The 20721-nt window shown below is 47.4% G+C and overlaps 1 protein-coding gene across 1 annotated transcript in view; it reads left to right on the top strand.

Annotated features, from left to right (window-relative positions):
• Positions 1 to 3250: 3250 nt before the first annotated feature.
• Positions 3251 to 20721, top strand: part of LOC146049908 (uncharacterized) — a 43990-nt gene continuing 26519 nt past the window's right edge. The window contains exons 1-5 of the mRNA XM_083166589.1: positions 3251 to 3788; positions 6982 to 7525; positions 15513 to 15609; positions 16839 to 16940; positions 19349 to 19449. Coding sequence (XP_083022715.1) covers positions 3524 to 3788; positions 6982 to 7525; positions 15513 to 15609; positions 16839 to 16940; positions 19349 to 19449 — 1109 coding nt within the window. The 5' untranslated portion in view covers positions 3251 to 3523. The remainder of the gene's footprint in view (positions 3789 to 6981; positions 7526 to 15512; positions 15610 to 16838; positions 16941 to 19348; positions 19450 to 20721) is intronic.

Here is a 20721-nt window from a genome sequence, read left to right as displayed (position 1 = left end):
GGATTAATCTCTCGTTAAGGCTTAATACATCTTCCCCAGTATTTGCTGCGTCAGAATGAAAATTCCAAAATAACATGGGTAAACTGGCCAGCCCCAGTGTACACTTAAGGCTCATACACACTGGGCAATTTTGAGCTGAAAGCAGCGCTGTTTTGTCGTTTCAGCTCAAAAGTTGCCCAGTGTTTATGGCCGGGCGGTAAGTGCTGATGCGCGGTCCCCCATCATCGTCAGTGTCCGCCATTCATCTGATGGTCTTACCAGCATCCTGAACAGCTTTCCATAATTTCCTGCTATAGAAAGCCGTTCGCAGCGTCAGTGTGTATGCCCAAAGTGATCTCAGTGATCATCGCTGTGCGAGGTGAAGAATCGCAGCCCAGCAATAAGCTCTGAATCAGGCCCAAAGTGTATTGCTGAAGATAAGGATCACTGTTCTCCTATACCTGCCAGGTGCCTTGAGCAGTCTTTCCTCATTCTTACCCTTGAAAATGCCATGTGCTGATTGGCATGGTGCCTATCACACTACCCATTGTTACTTGCGGTGTACAAACAATAAAACTTGTCCGTTAAAAAACGGAATTGGTTGCATGGTTTTGTACAACGTAGTGTGTACTCACAGATGTGTGCCGGATAGCACAGGCTACACAAACACATTACATATACAGTATTGTAGCAAAGGGAATATTGCCCAGTGGAGCTGAAGCTTCTGAATTTGTAAGTTTATTGTAATGCGGATTAGTTTGATCAATGCCTAATTTTTATGCACATTCTTTTTATCTTCTAGGACCCCATGTGCACACTTCTGTCCTGACTTGACTTTAGCCCCAACTATTAGGACACCTAGGAAATGGGGGGGGGGGGTGATAAGCGGGTACATATTGGACGATTTTTTGAAACAATGATATCCGGTTTTCGGGGATTCCCGCGTCCCTCCCGCAGCCGGCAGTGTCCCGCGGCGAGGGGGGGCTGTTGGGAGTCCCCCCCCCCCTGTCGGCTGGTGAGCAGCGGGGAATAAACGCTGTGCGCACAGCGACTATTCCCACAGCCAGGGGGCTGGGGGCATGGCTAGAGCCTCTGGGTCATGCCCCCATAGCGGCAAAACAGGGGCGTGGCCTCGCGGGTGAGCCGCGAGTATAGGCACACCCCCAAAATTAGGCCACGCCCTCCTGCTCCCAAGAAGTTGGGAGGTATGGTCTACTATCGATATTTATGTGAACGGCGTCGTTCACAGATATATCTATGTGCAACACAGCCGATGCTCAATATATCTAAAGATTATTCTGTGTGTATTCTGTGTGTACTGGGCAATCCGCGGACCGCCCGTACAGCCGCTGCCAGAGCAGCCGGTGACTGACAGATCACTGGGCAGGAGCATGCAAATGCACCCACCCAGTTTTGAAGACAATCCCGATCCGTCGTGATGGACATCAAATTGGGCGGGCTTATCTTTCATACACCGGCCCAGTAAGCTCTCAATCACAGGTGGCTCCTGCAGCGGCTGTACGGGCGGTTGGCGGATCACTCGTACACACAGAACGATCGGGCATTGGCTGTGTTGCACAGCTGACGCGATATTTCTGTGCATGGCGCCATTCACAAATATGTCGATGGTATATACTGGCCGATGGTCCGACGGTTAATATATATTGGCCAGTGTGTATGCACCTTAACACTAATACGACAGTTCTGTTTATGGTAATGTGTTACGGTCACTAGGTCTTCAAGCAGATGGTCGACACCATTAGGTCGACATGCATTAAATTCGACATGCATGAAGGTCGACATGGGTTAGGGCGATAGGATCATTAGGTTGACACAAGCATTAGATCAACATGGGGAAGGTCGACAGTCAAAAGGTCGACATGGGGTTTTTAACATTTTATTTGAGCCGACATGCGCTGACACTAGGGCGTGGTGGGAGAATAAAATAGTGTGCCCAGCGCACCGAGGCACCGTGCCCGAAGCATGGCGTGCCATGCGAGGGGAGGCGGTGCTATGTTTCAGTGTCTATGGGCGGGATGTACTAACGCTTACCGCTCTGTAGACATCCATGTTTCGCGTCCGCAATGGCTTCGTGTTATGTATTAATCAAGTTTCGTTGTGTTGTTGAAAAAAAAAACTCCGCCGGCTTCTGTTCTCGACGAGTTTCCGGCGCGGCAGATCCCCTCATTCATCTCTGTGTAGCTGAAGCACCTTGTGATGTACTAACACTCGCAGCGCTCAGCTTTGTGTGGTATTAATTCGCCTTGTATTTCAGGCGTTATACACTGTTTTATCTCATGGGGGGTTTTTTGTGTCACAAATATATTAAACAAGAAGGTAATTTTTTGTCTGAGTTAATAGGGGTGTTGGTTGTCTTGTGGGCATCTCATTAGAATGCATTTTGCTGGATAGCCGTGGCTTATGAGGGCAATGTGATTGTATGGATTTGTTTGAGGTAATGCCAAATTGCAAAATGGGGTTTGGTTTCAAGCAGATTAAGGTGTCGTCATTGTTAAATTAAGGCAAGGGATGTTGTTAGGGTGAGGGGTGGTAGGGCTGAATTGATAGGCACGTGTGAGGGGTGGTAGGGCGGAGGTGATGGGCACAGTAGGTTTCTGAGGGGAGGTAGGGCGTTGGTGATGGGCAGAGTAGGTGCTAGGGGTGAGGGGAGGTAGGGCGTTGGTGATGGGCACAGTAGGTTCTGAGGGGAGGTAGGGCGTTGGTGATGGGCACAGTAGGTGCTAGGGGTGAGGGGAGGTAGGGCGTTGGTGATGGGCACAGTAGGTTCTGAGGGGTGGTAGGGCGTTGCTGATGGGCAGAGTAGGTGGCACCTGGGAGTGAGAGAAACCCGCGCCGCGCAGCACACAGAAACAACTGCGCATGACAGGAGTAAACGTCATTGCGCATGCGCAAAAAAAAAAAATGCGTAAATATTCCGAAGGATAGCAGAGTTAACGCGGACATGAAGATAGGAAAAAAAATTAGTACATAACGCGGAGATCTCCGCAAAAAGAGAGCGAAATCATCACGAAAAAAACAACTACACTTCACTACAGAAATGCGAGTAATAGTACATCCCGCCCTATGTCGACTGTGTCGAAATTTGGTACAAAAAAAAGTGAAAAACCCCATGTCGACCTACAGTCATGTCAACCTTAATGCATGTCGACATAATGGTATCTACCTAATGCTAATTTATGGAAAGTACACACACACACACACACACGCACACACAAGCTCATAGCCTCTGAGGAGGGGGAGGTAACAGACTGAATCTTGCCTCCGGGCGACTAGGATGAATTCACGCCCCTGTTAGCGCTGGTCCTGTGCCTCGCACATGCTGTGGTATTTCAGGGGTACTATACAATTTGATGACAAAAAGAAGAAGTGGAGGATTTTACCTTGAGTCCATGATAAGTTAAATGTTTCTGAACTGTTTACTTCGTTATTACAAACAAATGAATGGGTGTGTCACATCCCTGTGGGATCAGCCCAGGGGATTTTTAGCTTTCACTTTGTATAGAGCTTAATCAGAGCAGCTGGGATGGTGCAGAGTGAGTGCACCGTGCACCACAGATCACCACGCGTGTCCCATGTGCCTGCATACATGGCCAGCAAAAAGAAATACACCAAGAAGAACCTGAAGAGCGGACATGCATCTCAGGCAGAAAGGGATTATCTCCTGGCTGAAAGCCGACCCAAAGAGAACGCCGCCATCCTTAAAATAAAAGAAGGTTTTCAGGCTTTTGTAATGCATAAAAAGACCATGAAGTTTATTTCTGACCGGGATGAGCCCTGGAAATCTGCAGGTAAGAAAGGGCAGTGTTTTATATGCAGCATTTATCATATGTAGCATTCATTACGTACGGCAGGCTTGTGTCAGCTGCATGTTCCCAGCAATCCCTGCGGGCACATATATGAATTATATAGGGTATATGGTCGTTGGGTCCAATATGCATTGGGTCGGCCACTGAAGGTTGACACGTTAAATAGGGCACAGTCAAAAGGTCGAAATTATTTTTATTTGTGTTTTTTTTTTGCCGACATGTGCCGACAGGCGGTATTTCATGCACTACCATCCACTAGTGTGTGGTGGGAAAATGGAATAGTGTGCCCAAAGCACGGCGAGCACGGTGGTACACTCTGACGGTGTCCATGTCCACTGTTGACATTCAGTATAAAAAAATGTGAAAACCTCATGTCAACCTTTTTGACTGTCGACCTAATGCTTGTCGAACTTAGTCACGTCGACCTATTTAATGTGTTGGCGTAAGCCAGTGATGGCTATCCTTGACACTCCAGCTGAACTACACATCCCAGCATGCCCTGCTACAGTTTTACTATTTGGCCATGCTAAAACTGATGCAGGGCATGCTGGGATGTGTAGTTCAACAACAGCTGGAGCGTCAGGGTTAGCCATCACTGGCCTAAGCCATGTCGAACTTCTGTGGTCCACCCAATATCTGACCGTAAATAGAGCGCAAGTCACTAGATGTAATGGATAAACATACGGAATTGTATTTTGAATTTGGACGTCGAATTTAAATGAAGTCCATTCATTGAAGTTTAGTTAAATATTGCACCCCAGCTTTTGCTGGCGTTACCCTCCAGGATGGAGGGGCTTTGATGCATTCTAAAATGTGGTAAAAACCCAGAAAACGGGGCTTTTATCACATTTTCACTCTTTTTCACTCTATCGCATCCCGTGACGGTAAAATGTGAATGAACGGTGGCCGTACACTCGTGTTATTTATGTGTATCAGCTGGAGAAACTCGTGTTTTAAATGTGAGTGCGTGGGGGTTAGAATTTCCCCTGACTCGGTTTGGTTGCCATACACCTGTGATTATCAGTCAAACTGAAAACTGTATTCATTTATAGAAAATAACTGTTGTGAGTAATCCGGTGTGGCCGATGTGTGTACACACGGTGAGATTCCCTTGCTATTAGACTTAAGGTGCCCATACACGTTACAATTATTGTATACAATATTGTATACAATATCGCATCTCATCCGATCTCGGTTTTGCGATGACATCAGATGAGATGAGATCTAGTACAAAAAGTATGTGCAGCACGTACTTTTTGTACTAGATCTCATCTCATTTGATGTCATCGCAAAACCCAGATCGGATGAGATGCGATATTGTATACAATATTGTATACAATAATTGTAACGTGTATGGGCACCATTAAGATTCGAGTGCTATACAATCTTTGCTATCTCTGTACTTTATACATACAATTCATACAATCTGCACTATATAGTCATTGCTGCCCTGTCTATCTGGGTTTCGATTTGTGCTGTCATGGGAGCGCGCATCGGGATCGCAAGGTAAAAAAACGGTGCCATCTGCATACGATCTGCATGCGATTTTGACTATATAGTCAAAATCTAATGTCAAATCTCACCGTGCGTACACAGCATTACTCACCCCTTTGCCCAGCCACATAGCACATCTCGTAGAACAGCCAAAATAATTATGGTGTGTACACACTGTACAATCCAACATGAGATTTTGACTATATAGTCAAAATTGTATGCAGGCTCGCACAGGTTTTTTACCTTGGGATCCCGATGCATGCTCCCATGACAACACAAATCGAAACCCAGATAGACAGGGCAGCAATGACTATACAGTGCAAATCGAATGTAGATAGCAAGAATTGTATGTAAATAGTACAGAGATAGCAAAGATTGTATCGCAGTCAAATAGCAAGGTAATCTCACCGTGTGTACACACCATTATATTTGCACTATACAGTCATTGCTGCCCTGTCTATCTGGGTTTCGATTTGTGCTGTCTCGGGAGCGCGCATCGGGATCGCAAGGTAAAAAACCCTGTGCAATCTGCATACAATCTGCTTGCGATTTTGACTATATAGTCATAATCTCATGCTGGATTGTACCGTGTGTACACAGCATTAGTTTTGCAATTATGTGAGACTAGTTACTAGGGATGGCCATCGATGGTTGCCATTGATGGCAATTCTGCAACTGGCCATCGATAGTGCTTAACTATGCAATGGATGACCATCGATATTTTTACATATCGATGGTAATCCATTGTATTTGATTGATTGGCCTGTGGGCCAATCAAAACACAGGGGGTGGGGCTTCGTGGGTGGAGCTATGCTCCGTGTCCCGGCACTTTGAAAAAAAAAACATCGTTTCGCTTTTCCATCATGGAGGGAAACCATCTGGTTCTTCCCCATCGATGGGAAAGAATTCAACATCGGCCATGAACCATTGATGATTTCGAATAATCAATGGTCGATGGCCATCCCTACTAGTTACCAATCCGGAATTACAGAACAGCAATGTCAGCGTTGGCGGTAGGGTTACCACCCATACAGGATTACTCTGAACAGTCCGATAATTAACCCTTCACAGTCCATTTTTTTTTATTTATTTTTTTCAATTCAAACAGTCTGGTTTAAATTAATTGTATTTTTTTTTTTTTTTAAATGGTCTACACTGAATGTTGAACGATGTTAATGTTCTTATTTTAAAGTGTCTCACCATTGGATCTGCTGCTAGCGCTAGGGCTGTTGAGCCTGACCAGATGTTGGACTTAAAAGGGTTAAGAACAGAGTCCGGAGGGGTGGCGTTCCCAGACTATACTATGGGGGTTATTCTGATACAATCGGTCCCCACGCAGAAGGATTTTTATTGTCTGCACATACACAGTTTATGCACATGTGCACAGACGCTTGGTTTGAGCGGGAATGGCGAAATTTCATGTTCGCTGTCCCGCTTGCACCTAACAGTGCAGGAGTGGGGTGGCGTTGGGGGGTATAGGCGTGGGAATACCCAGCGTCTTATGGGCGTTCCCAAGGTAATGACCTGATGGGACGGGCAGCTGGTGCGCAAAACACTTGAATTTTCCCCAATAGAGAAGAGGTGCAGCAGAGCCTTTCATTTTATAAGATATGTATTTGAACAATGCAGTGCTCTTCCAGCAATGTTTCATTTTTTTCCCCTATTATGCACCCTGTTCTAGAAAAAACAATCAGAAGTCTCCTGGCCAAGATGCAGTTCTGTGACGCCTGTTTATTCATCTATAATTTGGAGCAAAATGGCATTGGAGATGGAAATGAACGCTATAAGGAGGTAGCGCAGAAGATGTGGGGGGTGGTGATCAAGGCCCTTGATGGGGATCCCGGCCAGGCTGCAGGGCTCCAGGCCATCGGTGACTGCATCGTTTGGTCTAAGCAGCAGAAGTGCAACAACGCTCCTGATTGGTTCCCACAAGCGTGGCAGAGGGACCTGGAGCATCTCCTTGATGATTACATCATGAAGCACATGCCAACCTTTGTACACAAGAAAACGGATGAAGGGGGTCTGGAAAAGCATTTGGGGGAACTTGAGGAGAAAATATCGGAGATCATAATCAAACTGGATCTTCTTCCGAAGGATCTGTCTGCTAGCTGTCTGAAATGCTTGCGTGCTTACATGTGTAGCCATCTGACCTCTATGTCGGATACACAACTAAATTATCAACAACATGTGCTACTGTATAAATGGGCGCATAGGCAACATAGAAGGTAAGTAATGATATGACATATAGGGTGAGATTTAATAGAATGAGACTTTCAGAAAGTGAGAGATTTGGTGAGAAATCTCCAGGTTTTTTTAAAGCGGCAATCATTTACACTGCAAGAACCAGTTTGATTTTGCAGTGTAAATGATTGCCTCACCAAATCTCTCACTTTCTGAAAATCTCATCCCATTAAATCTCACCCATACTGTGGTACCATGCACATGGGTGTTTCTAAACAGTATGGCTTCCAAAACATGCAGGCGGTATGGCTTCCGGCGCGGTATCTGTGCAGGCGGTATGGCTTCTGGTGTGGGATCTGTGCAGGCGGTTTGGCTTCAGGCGTGGGATCTGCGCAGGCGGTTTGGCTTCTGGCGTGGGATCTGTGCAGGCGGTTTGGCTTCCGGCGTGGGGTCTGTGCAGGCGGTATGGCTTCTGGTGTGGGATCTGTGCAGGCGGTTTGGCTTCCGGCGTGGGATCTGTGCAAGCAGTATGGCTTCCGGCGTGGGGTCTGTGCAGACGGTTTGGCTTCTGGTGTGATACTGGGCTTTTGTCACGCCCACTCTGTAGTAATTAGGTTTGCCAGATGTCTCGGCGTCCCTCTGTATTAAAACTGGGACCACACGGCTTAACGTAATTCTGGAGAGGTGGGGTAACTTATTTCCCTCTGCCACCTAATTGCCCCCTTACCCTCCCTCATTGGGCATAGCCAGGGCCAGCGCTAAGGTTTTCGGTGCCCCTTTGGAAACTAGTTCCACTTCACCCTTACAGGGGCGGATCACTGTTCCACGCACACACACTCGAACCCCTGGGACCCCACAATGCATACTGTCATGTACAGTGCTATAGGCTAATTAGGCTGCAGCCTAGGGCCCCAGGACTGTAGGGGGCCACTTGCAGGTGACAGCCAAGGAATAAAATAAAGGCCTAATTTATTCCATGCTAGTTAGCTGTCACCTGTTCCCGATGTACTGTGGGGGGTAAAGTTCTTAAGGTGACTGCCAGATGGCTGTACCAATGTAACTTACTAACGGAACCATTACTCTATGTATATTGTGCTACAGCGCCAGCTGGGCAGCCTAAAGCCAAAGTCTACATCACACGCCACCAGCATTAGATCCTTTACGCCAGTTGTATAACCTTCGTTACATGCACATGGGCAGTATGACTGGCGAGTCCCTGAGCTCCCATACACGTGTGTTTAGCAGCATTACGAGGGGAGCTACATGTGTGGTAGCCCAGGGCACCTGGAACCTTTTATCAGGCCCTGGTCATGTAGGCACGGTGCAACATTATTTCCTGAGTGCTGTGACTTGTATGAATGTCAGGAGGGACTGGAGTGTGAAGGAATGAGCAGGATGGTGGAAGAGCGCAGTGTCCGCCTCGGGCTATATTGCTTTGGCGATCCGCCCGCAAAAACTCCTGGTTTCCCGGTACTGTGACGCGACTATTGCAACTCACCTGATGTTTTGTATACAAACATCAACATATTGCATCACAGGCCACTTCACAGCGCTGGGTGACACCAGGCTTGAGGCAAGAGCAGATCCCTCGCCCATTATGAAAATAAGACTGTGGTTGCCGATTGAAACTCTGGTTAACTTGAGTAGATTTCATGGGTCCACTCTGGATTTCAGCCGCTGTGTGTATGTTACTGGCAGGAGGGGCGGGGCTTCTGTGCCACCAGCAAATAGTTATCTGAGTTACAAAGTTCTTGGGCAGGATGCAGCACCATGAAACAAAATGCCATTTATCGTGGTTTGGCCGCATACCTCATATGCACCAACCAGAATATGATAGATTTTGTGCCCTGGATGTGGTGGACAACGCTATCTTTAGATGGCATTGCACTATAGAAGCCTGTGGGATCCGATTGGATCCCTCCCAGAACCCCCTGTAGCATGTGCATCACAAGATGCTTGCGCAGATCGGACTCCAGCTCAAAAAGACAGAAGTCCTATCATCGCAAAGGACAGAACTTACCCCTTCCATGGATTCCACCCCTTACCCAATTTAGGGCGCTGCTTCAAAAAATTTTAGCTGTTTTCATTCTTTAAAATAACATTTTTGCACATTTATTGCTTTTACTAGTTTTCAAGCCCGCTTCTGCAATGTACTTTCATTTTAAGCTGTGACCGCTCTTAGCCCACAATCTCTCCACCCCACCGGCAGTCCCTGGGGGGGTGCACTAACATCCACGGGCGCACATCGCCGGTTACCGCATCGATAATAATCGCATATGTGTTAAGCTATGCCATTATTTTCACAAAGGGCAACTCTTGATCTAAGAGCGTCCCTTTTGCGAAGCAGCCGGCAATGTGTCAGCGGGTGCCCGGCGGCTGTTCTCGGCTCCTGCTGTCCTCGGCGGCTGCTGCAGGGCTCTCCTCCCTGCACCCGGAAGGGGAAGTACGGTGCTAGGAAGGAGCAGGAGGTAACTCCTGCTGTGCTGCCCGGACACAAATGAGGGGGGAGCGGTGTGGCCAGTGCGGAGCGGCGGGGGTCAGTGTGGGGTGGCAGGTGTCGCAAAGATAAGCGTTTTTACCGCATTTTTGCTTTAGAGCATCCCAGACCCTATCTGCTCCTACCTCCCAATCTCTGTCTTCACAGCTCCCTCCCTTCAGATCCGGCAAGTGTGAAACCGATCAGTGTCCCTACAAAAATTGCTTTCACTTTCTGTTATGACATCTTGCAGCACACAAAGGAGTAATTTGGTCTGTTGAGTGGTCAGTGTCAGTACTTCACCTCATAGGGGTGAGGAGTAGTTAGCTTTTTATATATGAAGCAGCACCAAAACCTTTTTATCTAATAGCGACTAGTGAAATAGCTGACGGCCCCACATGATTCTGGAAAGTAGCTTGTAAACGTGACCGTGTTCTCAGCACTCAGACTCAGCCGAGATAGGAATGTGATATAAAAATATTGGCGTGATACGCTGGATCTGTTTGGTGTCTGTGTAAACATTCAAGGAAACCGTCTGGTGCCTGGGAATTTCCCCCGGCCAGCCCGCAGTGGTTTGGAAATTTGACTTTGCTTATTTTGTCATCCCAGAAGCTGCTGCCAAACACTGTACATGCTTTCCATAGGGCGGCATTCTCATCCGTGTGATATACAGAGGACGTGACTCAACCATGTCTGTTTTGTACTTTATTGTGCCAAGAAATGTTATTTTAGGAAATGTTGGGGCTGGTGAACAGTAGTAGTCCCTATACACTACGCGACTGGGGCCTGATTTTTACCAGATTCCAGTGGATCGGGATGAGAAATCCGGTGAAATCTGCCTAAATCGCAAGTGTATGACATCAGATCAGATCCAGATCATGCGCAGCCCTCAGCGGCACATCGCGGGTGCTAAGCACCCGCGATGTGTCGCATCAAAAACTGGGTGGGGTGTGGGCTGCGGCATGCAGGGTGAATTGAAAAATCAGATTCAAAAGACTGGACGGCCGCTGATTGGCTGAAAGAGCTCTGTCAGCCAATCAGTGGCTGTTCAGTCTTTTGAATAGGATTTTTCAATTCTGCAGCCACCTTCCCTCTCAGGGAGCTCAGGGCCGGCTTGTCCTTGAGGTGCTGGGCTGCCCTCCTCTCTCCATGCAATTTTGAGATGCTGTGCATGTACGCACCTTGTGCTGTGTAGCGATCACCGGCACCTCCCCCCCCCCCCCTGCTTGTGTCTACAGTTTGTCAATGACAGCTGTGTACAATTCAGTCTACATTAGCTTTTTGAAACTGTAAAAATTTAAATTGTAATTCTTTTTTCAGATCAGAGTCAGAGAACCTGTTTTTATTCATTTGACATCCTTTCCTCCCGCATTATGTCCAAAGATTGACGGGAATAGATCATGCTGTAACCAATCAGACGATCCTGATGCTCACATCCCAACATATTTCGGGCATAGTTAATTACTCTCCAGGAAATTCCAGGATACTCCTATAAATAGCATGTGCCACTCCCCTACACATTACGACAGCTTGATAGCATGATGCTATGATTCGCTATTGCTGCCACACCCATTCCACATAATGACGGGATTTGTAGTCCCACAGTCTTGCCCCTCCCACCTGGAATTGCCCAGATCTCTGAGAAGCCAGATTGGGAAAGAGGAAGAGAGTTTGATTTCAGGAGATGAGTCGCTGATCTGAGGGTGGCATTTACCTGCTCAGTGTGTGCGCGGTTGTGTGAGCGAAGGCTTGTTGAGACCAGGAAAGTTTCCTGATTGGAGGAGGAGATTGGAGATAAGGAGGAAGACTGGACTGAAAGGATCATCCGTTTCAGGAAGAATGAATGTACCACAACCACTGGTACTGGGCCCTCATTCTGATTTATTTGGAACGTGGCGAATTTGGCCCCGTTGTGATGTTTGGGGCTCTGCGCATGGTATATACTGCTCCCCTTATTGCAAACGTCTCGCTCGCAAGGATTGGGGAAGGTGGAGGTTGGAAGGTGACCGGACAGGGGTCCACCAATGGAATACCCAGCATTTTATGGGCGGCCCCATGTGTGCGCAGGTGGGACGATGTGTGGCGTGGGGTGGCGGACAGCTGATGTCACAGGACGACAGCTGTCCTCCCGTCTTTAGTGCTCGCAAATAAAAAGGCCGTTCCAACGGAATTCTATTTGCGAAGCCAGGAGCCCATTGTATGATTTGTCCTGCAGCGGAGGCATGCGAGGGGATGTGTTTTTCCTTACACATTCCCTCGCATGTTACCGATGGGAATCGCTTGCGGCGGCAGGACAGGTGGTGTCAGGTGCTACGTAAGCTACGATGTTCACAGCATATCGAGCTAACCTGAATTAGGCCCTTTGTTCCCAGATACTTCCTATAGGGGTTGCACAGAACAGGGATCCTTTCTGCATATCTGGTGCTCTTGTCTGAAACTTGGTGATATTTGGCAATAAATCTTCACCTTACTCTCACGCCTCTGTGACACCCCTATTCCTTCTGATCCAAAATACTTCCTGTAACTCTCCTCACTCTTACCCGGCACCAACATACACATTGGGGGTTATTCTAGTTCACTCTTTCTGCCAAATTCCTTCTTAGATGGACAAAATCATGTGCACTGCAGGGGGGCACAGTGGCAAACGCAGGATTTTCAGAAGGGGGTTTCCAGAGGGGCGGAGCAAAGCACGGAGATGGACACTTAGGTGACCCAGTATATGCCTACCTGACCCCCTCCTTCAGGGAGAAAATGCTCTGTTCCTGGAATTCCCTGATAATGTAGTGTTGCCATCACCTGTGGTGAGCTAGGTAATTGATAAGAAAGGTGTCACCACAGGTGATGGCAATCCTACATTACCAGGGCAGTCCAGGAACAGAGCATTTTCTGCCTGAAGGAGAGGGTCAGGTAAGCAACCCTGATATATATATATATATATATATATATATATATATATATATATATATATATATATATATATACACACACACACACGTCAACAGCAGTGTAGACCCCTGGGCATAGCAATGTATTGGGGCACCTACCGATCCTCCAGCAGTAGGTGTGGGGGAAGCTTTGATGTCCCGCGGGTGGTAGGGGTATTATATCAACCGCTCAGCATGTAGGGCCTGGATCAGTAATTTCCACTAATTACCCCTTTACTGCACAGATGGTGGGAGAAGGGGGCATTGGGCTGAATGAAGGGCCCTGATACATAACTTCCAGGGCGGTAGAGGATGTTTAATATGCAGAGGAGGGGTGTATAGGGGAGTGGGCTTATTATTCATAATTTTCTGGTGGGAGGACAGCTTCCTTGACTGCAGATATCTCCAGTTCCCAGAAATAGATTTCTTAGCTTTTAATGGAATTAAAAACTAGAGAATCCCACCTACTGTACCTACTAGGGGATGAGAGTTCAGGAGGCAGAGCAATCCGCCAAAGAGGATATAAAACTACATACCAGGTGTGTGGAGCTGGAGCAGTAACCAGCTGCTGGAAGGCTGATATCTCTGGTTCTGGGAACAGTAGAGACAAGCTACTAGTGTCCATCAAAGGGAGAGAGTCCCAGCTTTTGGAATATAAATCAGACAGAACCTGAAATATCTGACTGGGAAGAGCAATTAACAGACTTGGATGGGGACCACTGATTTGAAGTCCGATATCTCCGATTCCCAAGGGCCAAATTTTAAAATTCTTGTACCCATGGAAAGAGGGGACCCTCAGCTTTCAGCCTAGTGCCCTCAGACTCCTGGGGGGGGGGTTCTGGGTACTCAGAAACCCCCCCTGCGTGCGCTACTGGGGCAGATGTAAAATGTGCAGAGTATTAGATTTGGGTGAGTTATTTGGTTTCTGTGCAGGGTAAATACTGGCTGCTTTATTTTTACACTGCAATATAGATCTCACTTTGAAGTAAAACCCCACCCAAATCTAACTCTCTCTGCACAAGTAACATCTGCCCCACCTGCAGTGCACATGGTTTTGTCCATCTAAGAAGGAATTTCTCAGAAAGAGTGAACCAAAATAACCCCCATTGTCTCTGCTATGACATGTCAAATTGCTGTTGATTGGATAAAGCCTTCCCCATCCCCCATGCAGGCAATGCTATCCCGTCTGTGGTATGTCTACAAGATGGAGTATGTGTAACGTGACTGTTATAATACACAATTCTTCCAAAACGTTTAACAGTCTGGTGTCCCCGGCTGACCTCGGAAAATGCTCTCTCCCCATTTGGCCCCTGATATATGGATACTCTGATACTTGAATATCTGACAACAAGACTTGTTTGGAGGCCACCCTGATAACCAGACTTCTGGTTAATTATTTGCTTTTACTGTATTTTGGCATGGTCGTCAATTGTATTGTGATTATTTCAATAAATTGTGTTTTAAAAAAAAAAGGGCAGTTTTTGGGATATTGAGTGCACTTTTTTTTTTAACTGACTTGTTCATACTTTACTATCAAAGTGGGCATAGAATATAATAGTGCCCGAGTCACTGTGCCCAAAGGCTGGGCGAGTGCAGCGGTACACTTATACAGGGCCTATGTACACGTATTGGGCCTTATTCTAGTTCACTCTTTCTGATCAATTCCATCTTAGATGGACAAAACCATGTGCACTGCAGGTGGGGTAGATGTTACTTGTGCAGAGAGAATTAGATTTGAGCAGGGTTTTACTTCAAAGTGCGAGCTATATTGCAGTGTAAAAATAAAGCAGCCAGTATTTACCCTGCACAGAAACAAAATAACTCGCCCAAATATAATTCTCTCTACACATGTTACATCTGCCCCCCTGCAGTGCACATGGTTTTGTCCATCTAAGAAGGATTTTGTCAGAGAGAGTGAACTAGAATAAGGCCCATTGGGCCAGATGCACTAAGCTTCAAAAGGGATAAAATGGAGAGTGATAAACCACCAGCCAATCAGCTCCTGCCTGACATTTTTCAAACACAGTCTGTGACATGGCAGGTAGAAGCTGATTGTTTATCTCCAATTTATCACTTTTGAGGCTTAGTGCATCTGACCCATTGACATTTTACTTGTGTCGTTACTTTTGTCAATGTCTGCATGTCCAACTTTAGGTGTCAACCTTTTTGACTGTCTGACTATACATTGTACTAAGGTAAAAATGCAGTAAAACACCCATTTTCAGGGGTTTTACAGCATTTTCAAATGTATTAAGACCCGACCACCGCGTTTTTACCGGCCAGAGTATCGCCACCTTTGGGTAGCGATACCCTATAGAAGCCCATGGGCTTCTTATCGCTCCCGCCGCAGATGCCGACAAACCCCTCCCCAGCATACCTTCCTCCAAGTAGCCTGGACCCGGAAGGTAAACTCCTCCTCCCCCTAGCAACGCAGCGGAGGTCCTTCCAGCTTCAGGGGTTGGCGGAAGCACTAGGGACAACCTGCTTAGGCTTCCGGCCGTGGGGGGGGGGGGGGGGGGGAGAGTATGATACATTTCCCTGCGAATGAGACACGAGTTGTATATTGAACATATATGTATTTCTCAGTGTACGGTATTCTATATATAAAGACAAGTCTACATTTCCATACAGGCTCTGCATACCCCAGTATATATCAGAGGACTTTGATCATATGCTGTTTGAGAAGTGGTTTCACATCACTGGGAAGAACATAGAGTCCACAGGAAAAGTAAGTTCTGCTTTTATGTAGTTTGATGTGGGTAGTGAGATGTACTAACCGACGTATTTTAAAGTGTTTATGTGCGCTTAACTATAGTCCACCGCTCATCGCTGCGCCATACACACTGGACGGCCTTCATGCTGAAAGCCACAGATGAGAAAACTGAGCGGTTTTCACATGGAAGTGGCCCAGTGTGTATGGGCCTTAAGGGTCTGACTCCTAGATGGATGCAGCAGTGTTTGCTGTTGTCTGTTGCCAGAGGCGCAGCAATGTGTATGTGCAAATATTAGTATCCTAACTTCCCCCGTGTACAAGCCTGCCTCATCGTGTGCAAGGCCTGAGACACCCAGTGTCCTGCTGTGTTACTGACCAGGTTTCTTCACCACCATCGCTCACACTATGGACACTTGCACCAGTTCTGTGGCAGGCGTAGTTTTCTGTCTGACTGCGGACTTCCATGCTTGTGGCTGTTCATCTGGGATGGAAGCCGCTTGAGGTGACACGCCTACAACACTCCCGTGACACGCCTATAACACTCCTGTGACACGCCTATAACACTCCCATGACACGCCTACAACACCACCACTTCACAATGCTGGTAATCTTGGCATCAAATAACAGGGATGGGCACAAAGACTCAATTGTGCCATTACATCCCCCACGCCATCCACCTGGCCCCCACATTGGCAACGGGACTGCCACCTCCTGGCAAGCATGCCATTAATTCTGAGTAGATAAAACATATCCTATACACTGAAATGCAGATCATGGCGGACAGGAAAATGGCAAATGGCTAAATAGCATTAGTAAATATTCTGTCCAGTCACGGGGGGGGGGGGGGATTCAGGCGGTATGGGCTGAATTCGCTACCCTGGCTGTTTTTTGGGGGGTTTGTGCATGTGCAAACTCCCTTAGTGAACGCCTTCGGTGAGTTTCAGACTTTTCAGGGCATTCGCTCCCATAAAACTATGACAATCTATTGACAATACTAAAATATCCGCAAAGAACACTGCACATGATCTAGGTCAGTGTGATAGAACCCTAAAGCACAAACCTTGGTGTGGCGACAACCTTCCGTCGATTGGCATCATTCAATAGAATGTGCTGGAAACAAGGCATTTTCCCTGCAGTCCAACAACACAGATTGCTGATTCTGCTTGTGAATGTAGTACGTAATACGATCACACATAATGATTGGTAATAACGCAGCGAATCATTGTCTCATATTCCCATCACAGGAGCAAATCCGCAGCGCACTACTGGAAATCCTGCAGAGTGAGATTGTGTGGAATTCATTCCCAAAGCCAGAAATTCAATATTACTTCAGTGACGTCCCAGCGGTAAGTGTCTTTGATATTTTAAGGTTTTCTTCAGCATTTTGAATTGGACAATGGGCCTTATTCTAGTTCAGTCTCAAGGTACCCGCCTTATTCTAGTTCAGTCTCAAGGTACCCATACACGCACCAATTATCGAATGCGTTTTGTACTTTTAAAGTACAAAACGCATAGCATATACAATAATCGTAGCGTGTTTATGGGCGGAAGCGATGCGATGTGTGTTCCCGGGAGTCCCATATTGTATGCTCCAAAAAGTATGTGCAGCACATACTTTGTAGACTACATCTGAAAATTAACAGTACAAACATGGATTAATCGCATCGCACGCATCAAAATACACATCGCATCGCATTCTGGCAGGAAAATTTTATAGAACCATTGTACAGTCAAAAACGCATAGCACAGTAAAATTGGTGCGTGTATGGGCACCTTAAGAGGCAAATTCCTTCTCAGATGGACAAAATTATGTGCACTGCAGGTGGGGCAGATGTGACAGGTGCAGATAGAATTAGATTTGGGTGAGTTATTTTGTTTCTGTGCAGGGAAAATACGGACTGCTTTATTTTTACACTGCAATATAGATCTCACTTCCCCATATATAGAACCCCACCCAAATCTAATTCTTTCTGCACATTACACACTGTTACATCTGCCCCACTTGCAGTGCACATGGTCAGTGGCGTAGATACGTTTTGGACGCCCCCCCGCCGCCCATTCAAACCCCCCAATCCCCCGCAGCCTTACCTTTCGCGCTGGTCCTGGCGGCTCCGTTCTTCTGCTGAGGACCACCACAAAATGGCCGCCCCCATACAGCAGACAGTTTCAGAGAACTGTCTGCTATATGGGGGCGGCCATTTTGTGGTGGTCCTCAGCAGAAGAACGGAGCCGCCGGGACCAGCGAAATAGGTAAGCCTGCGGGGGATTGGGGGGAGGTGTAACTATAGCACTGCAGCCCCCGTCGCCCCCATATGCACAGCGCCCCCCCGCGCGGTGGCGCGGGCTGCGGTGCTATAGTTACGCCAGTGCACATGGTTTTGTCCATTTGAGAAGGAATTTGCCTCTAAGAGTGAACTAGAATAGGGCCCAATGTTTTATACAAGTCAACTATTACCCCTAAAGATTTGAGTAAATTGGTTGTAACTGTCAAATGGTTCTTCCCAGTCCTGCCAATGTATTTGAGACACTTTGAACTGAATGGGGCAGTACCAGTATCAGGCTTTTATTCCCAGCTCCAGGCACTGGGGGATGTATGCACATATTCTGGGAAATGGTCACTACTCTCGTTAGAGCTGCTCCTGGCGTTTCTATAGCCAATCACCGCTGTTCAGCATCCACCAGAAGGGGGAGCCTGCGCACAAAACAATCGCGCACCCCATTCTGACGGAGCCCGTCGTCTCCCTCTGCCAGCTCCCCGCTGCTCCCCCCTGTCTTGCCCATAGCCCCCTGCAACCCTGCCCATCTCTCTGAAGCAGAGACGGGCATGGAATCCGCTACCCGCCGCCATGCTGACTGGACGCACGAGCGTTTGAGATGCTCGTGCTTCCCCGTCAGATGAAGCGCCTCTCCGCCAGCCTGTGAAGGTTGACATATATTTGGTTGACCACTAATGGTCGACATTTGAAATAGGCCGGAGGTCATCACAAGCATTAGGTCGACAATGGGATGGTTGACAATCAAGGTTGACATGAGTGTTTCAAGTTTTTACTTTGAGCTGACATGCGGTATTTCATACCCGACCATCCGCTATCGCATGGTGTCCATGTCAACTGTCGACATTCGGGACAAAGGGCGGGATGTATCAACATACACCTCCGCCCTTCGCACGGCAGCCGCCGCGATGCTACCGCATATGTGCTAACATATGCGGCCAGCATCGGGCTGCGGTAACGGAGACCCCCGCGATACCTGTGATGTTGGCTGCGGGGGTCTCCGTCACCTCCCGGCGGCTGCCAGCGTCCCCCTGTGTCTCCTCCTCCCCCCTGAAGCCGGATGTCCTGCCTGCTGTGACACCAGGGGGAGGAGATGATCACAGGAGGACGGGAGGGGGTAGGCGCGCGGACGTCGGACGGCGGGCGGCGAAAGAAGCCCATAGGCTTCTATAGGGTATCGCCACCCAGAGGGTGGCGATACCCTGCCCAGCGAAAATGCTGCGGACGGGTATTGATACATAGGAAAATGCGGTAAAACAGGTGTTTTACCGCATTTTCCCGTTAGTACATCCCGCCCAAAGTGTCTTACAATGACCATCCCCCCCCCCCCCCCCCCCCCCCTCCCTTCTAGAACGACTATTTCTCTCCTGTGTTAATCCTCTTGTGGTTTTTCATACAGATGACCACATTCATCCAGCTAGTTCTGTGCAACAAAGGACATATCTTCGAGCTTAATACATAAACTGTCTTTTCAAATTTAGGAAGCAACCGAGATTTGTAAGGCAGCCGAGGACCTCGGGAATACATTAGCGTCTGTGCTTAAATCCTACTACTGGGAGGAGCTTGCCCGCTTTGTGTCCAGGTAATAATATACGATGTGTCACCAGGATTGTTCCGGCAGCCCTACACCCTGTTGATGTCCTCACCCATTGGGTGAGGGACCAGCAGAGGGGGCCTGTGAGCCCTGCCCCAGCCCTGATGCTAGGTATATTAGGACAAGTTGCATCCATAACCAATGATACAGGTGCACGAACTTCATGAGATTGTCCCCGCGGTATTACAAATTATTTGTGCGCCGAAGTCTATGTCTAAGTATTTGTGCAGCAAAATGATAGCTGCTGTGAAGTTAGCAAATGTAAATTATATATGGACCAGTTAAAATCCTGTAAAAAATGACATCATTGGCAATGAGCTTTCACTTTGAGCTGTGACAGTTTTTAGCACGCAAAATTTCCACCCCACCCCCAGTCCCTATCTGCTCCTACCTCCAATCTCTGTTTTCACAGCTCCCTCTCTCCATATATAGAAACAGATCTGTGTCCCTGCAAAGATTGCTTTCCCTTTCTGTTAAGGAGCAATTTAGTCCATCAAGTGGTCACGTGTGTGCAGAGAGAGTTAGATTTGGCTGGGGCGCGTTCAAACCGAAATCTAAATTGTAGTGTAAAAATAAAGCAGTTAGTATTTTCTCTGCACAGAAACCATATAACTCGCCTATATCTATTTTTGCTGTGGGAAGTTCGGTTTAGGTGCCTCACTAACTGTATTGTATTTTTTCTCAATTGCTCATTTTGAACTGTACTTATATTCTCAATAAAAATTATTGATGTTAAAAAAAAGCACACATTGAGCCAGGTACCGCCATCTACTCAGACTGTTGGTGTGTGTACAGTACGCAAGAATTAGAGCAGACGGAGTACCACCACATGCACGTCAACCACCGGTACAACTTTGTGGACCCAGGTACTGGGGTGCATACACAGAATATTGAGAGGCTCTGGGGCTCCAGCAAATGAAGGAATAAGAGGAAGAGGGGCACTGCATGCCAGGACCTGGACTATTAATTACAAGAATTTCTGTGGCGTAAAACCCTAGGGGCAGAGGACCTTTCCTGCGTATATTACATGCTTTAACTCCCGTCCCAACTGCCGACAAAGCAGCCGGTGCCGGGTATGACGCAGCTACTTGACATCAGCTGCATCAACATCAGCTGCATCTGGAGGGGCTGCTGTCAGGGAAGAATAAATGTTTTTGACCTTTCTGGGACTTGTTGTTCCACGCTATTATTTAACATTGATCATTGTTTATCTTCTTTATGTCACGTCACGCTTCGGGCTCATTTTCCGCCTCGCCACAC

Source organism: Crinia signifera, chromosome 12 (assembly GCF_055691185.1).
Source record: "Crinia signifera chromosome 12, ASM5569118v1, whole genome shotgun sequence".
NCBI classification, from domain to species: Eukaryota; Metazoa; Chordata; class Amphibia; order Anura; family Myobatrachidae; genus Crinia; species Crinia signifera.
The sequence above is the reverse complement of the archived record's forward strand: the minus strand, read 5'-3'. Positions and strand labels throughout refer to the sequence as shown.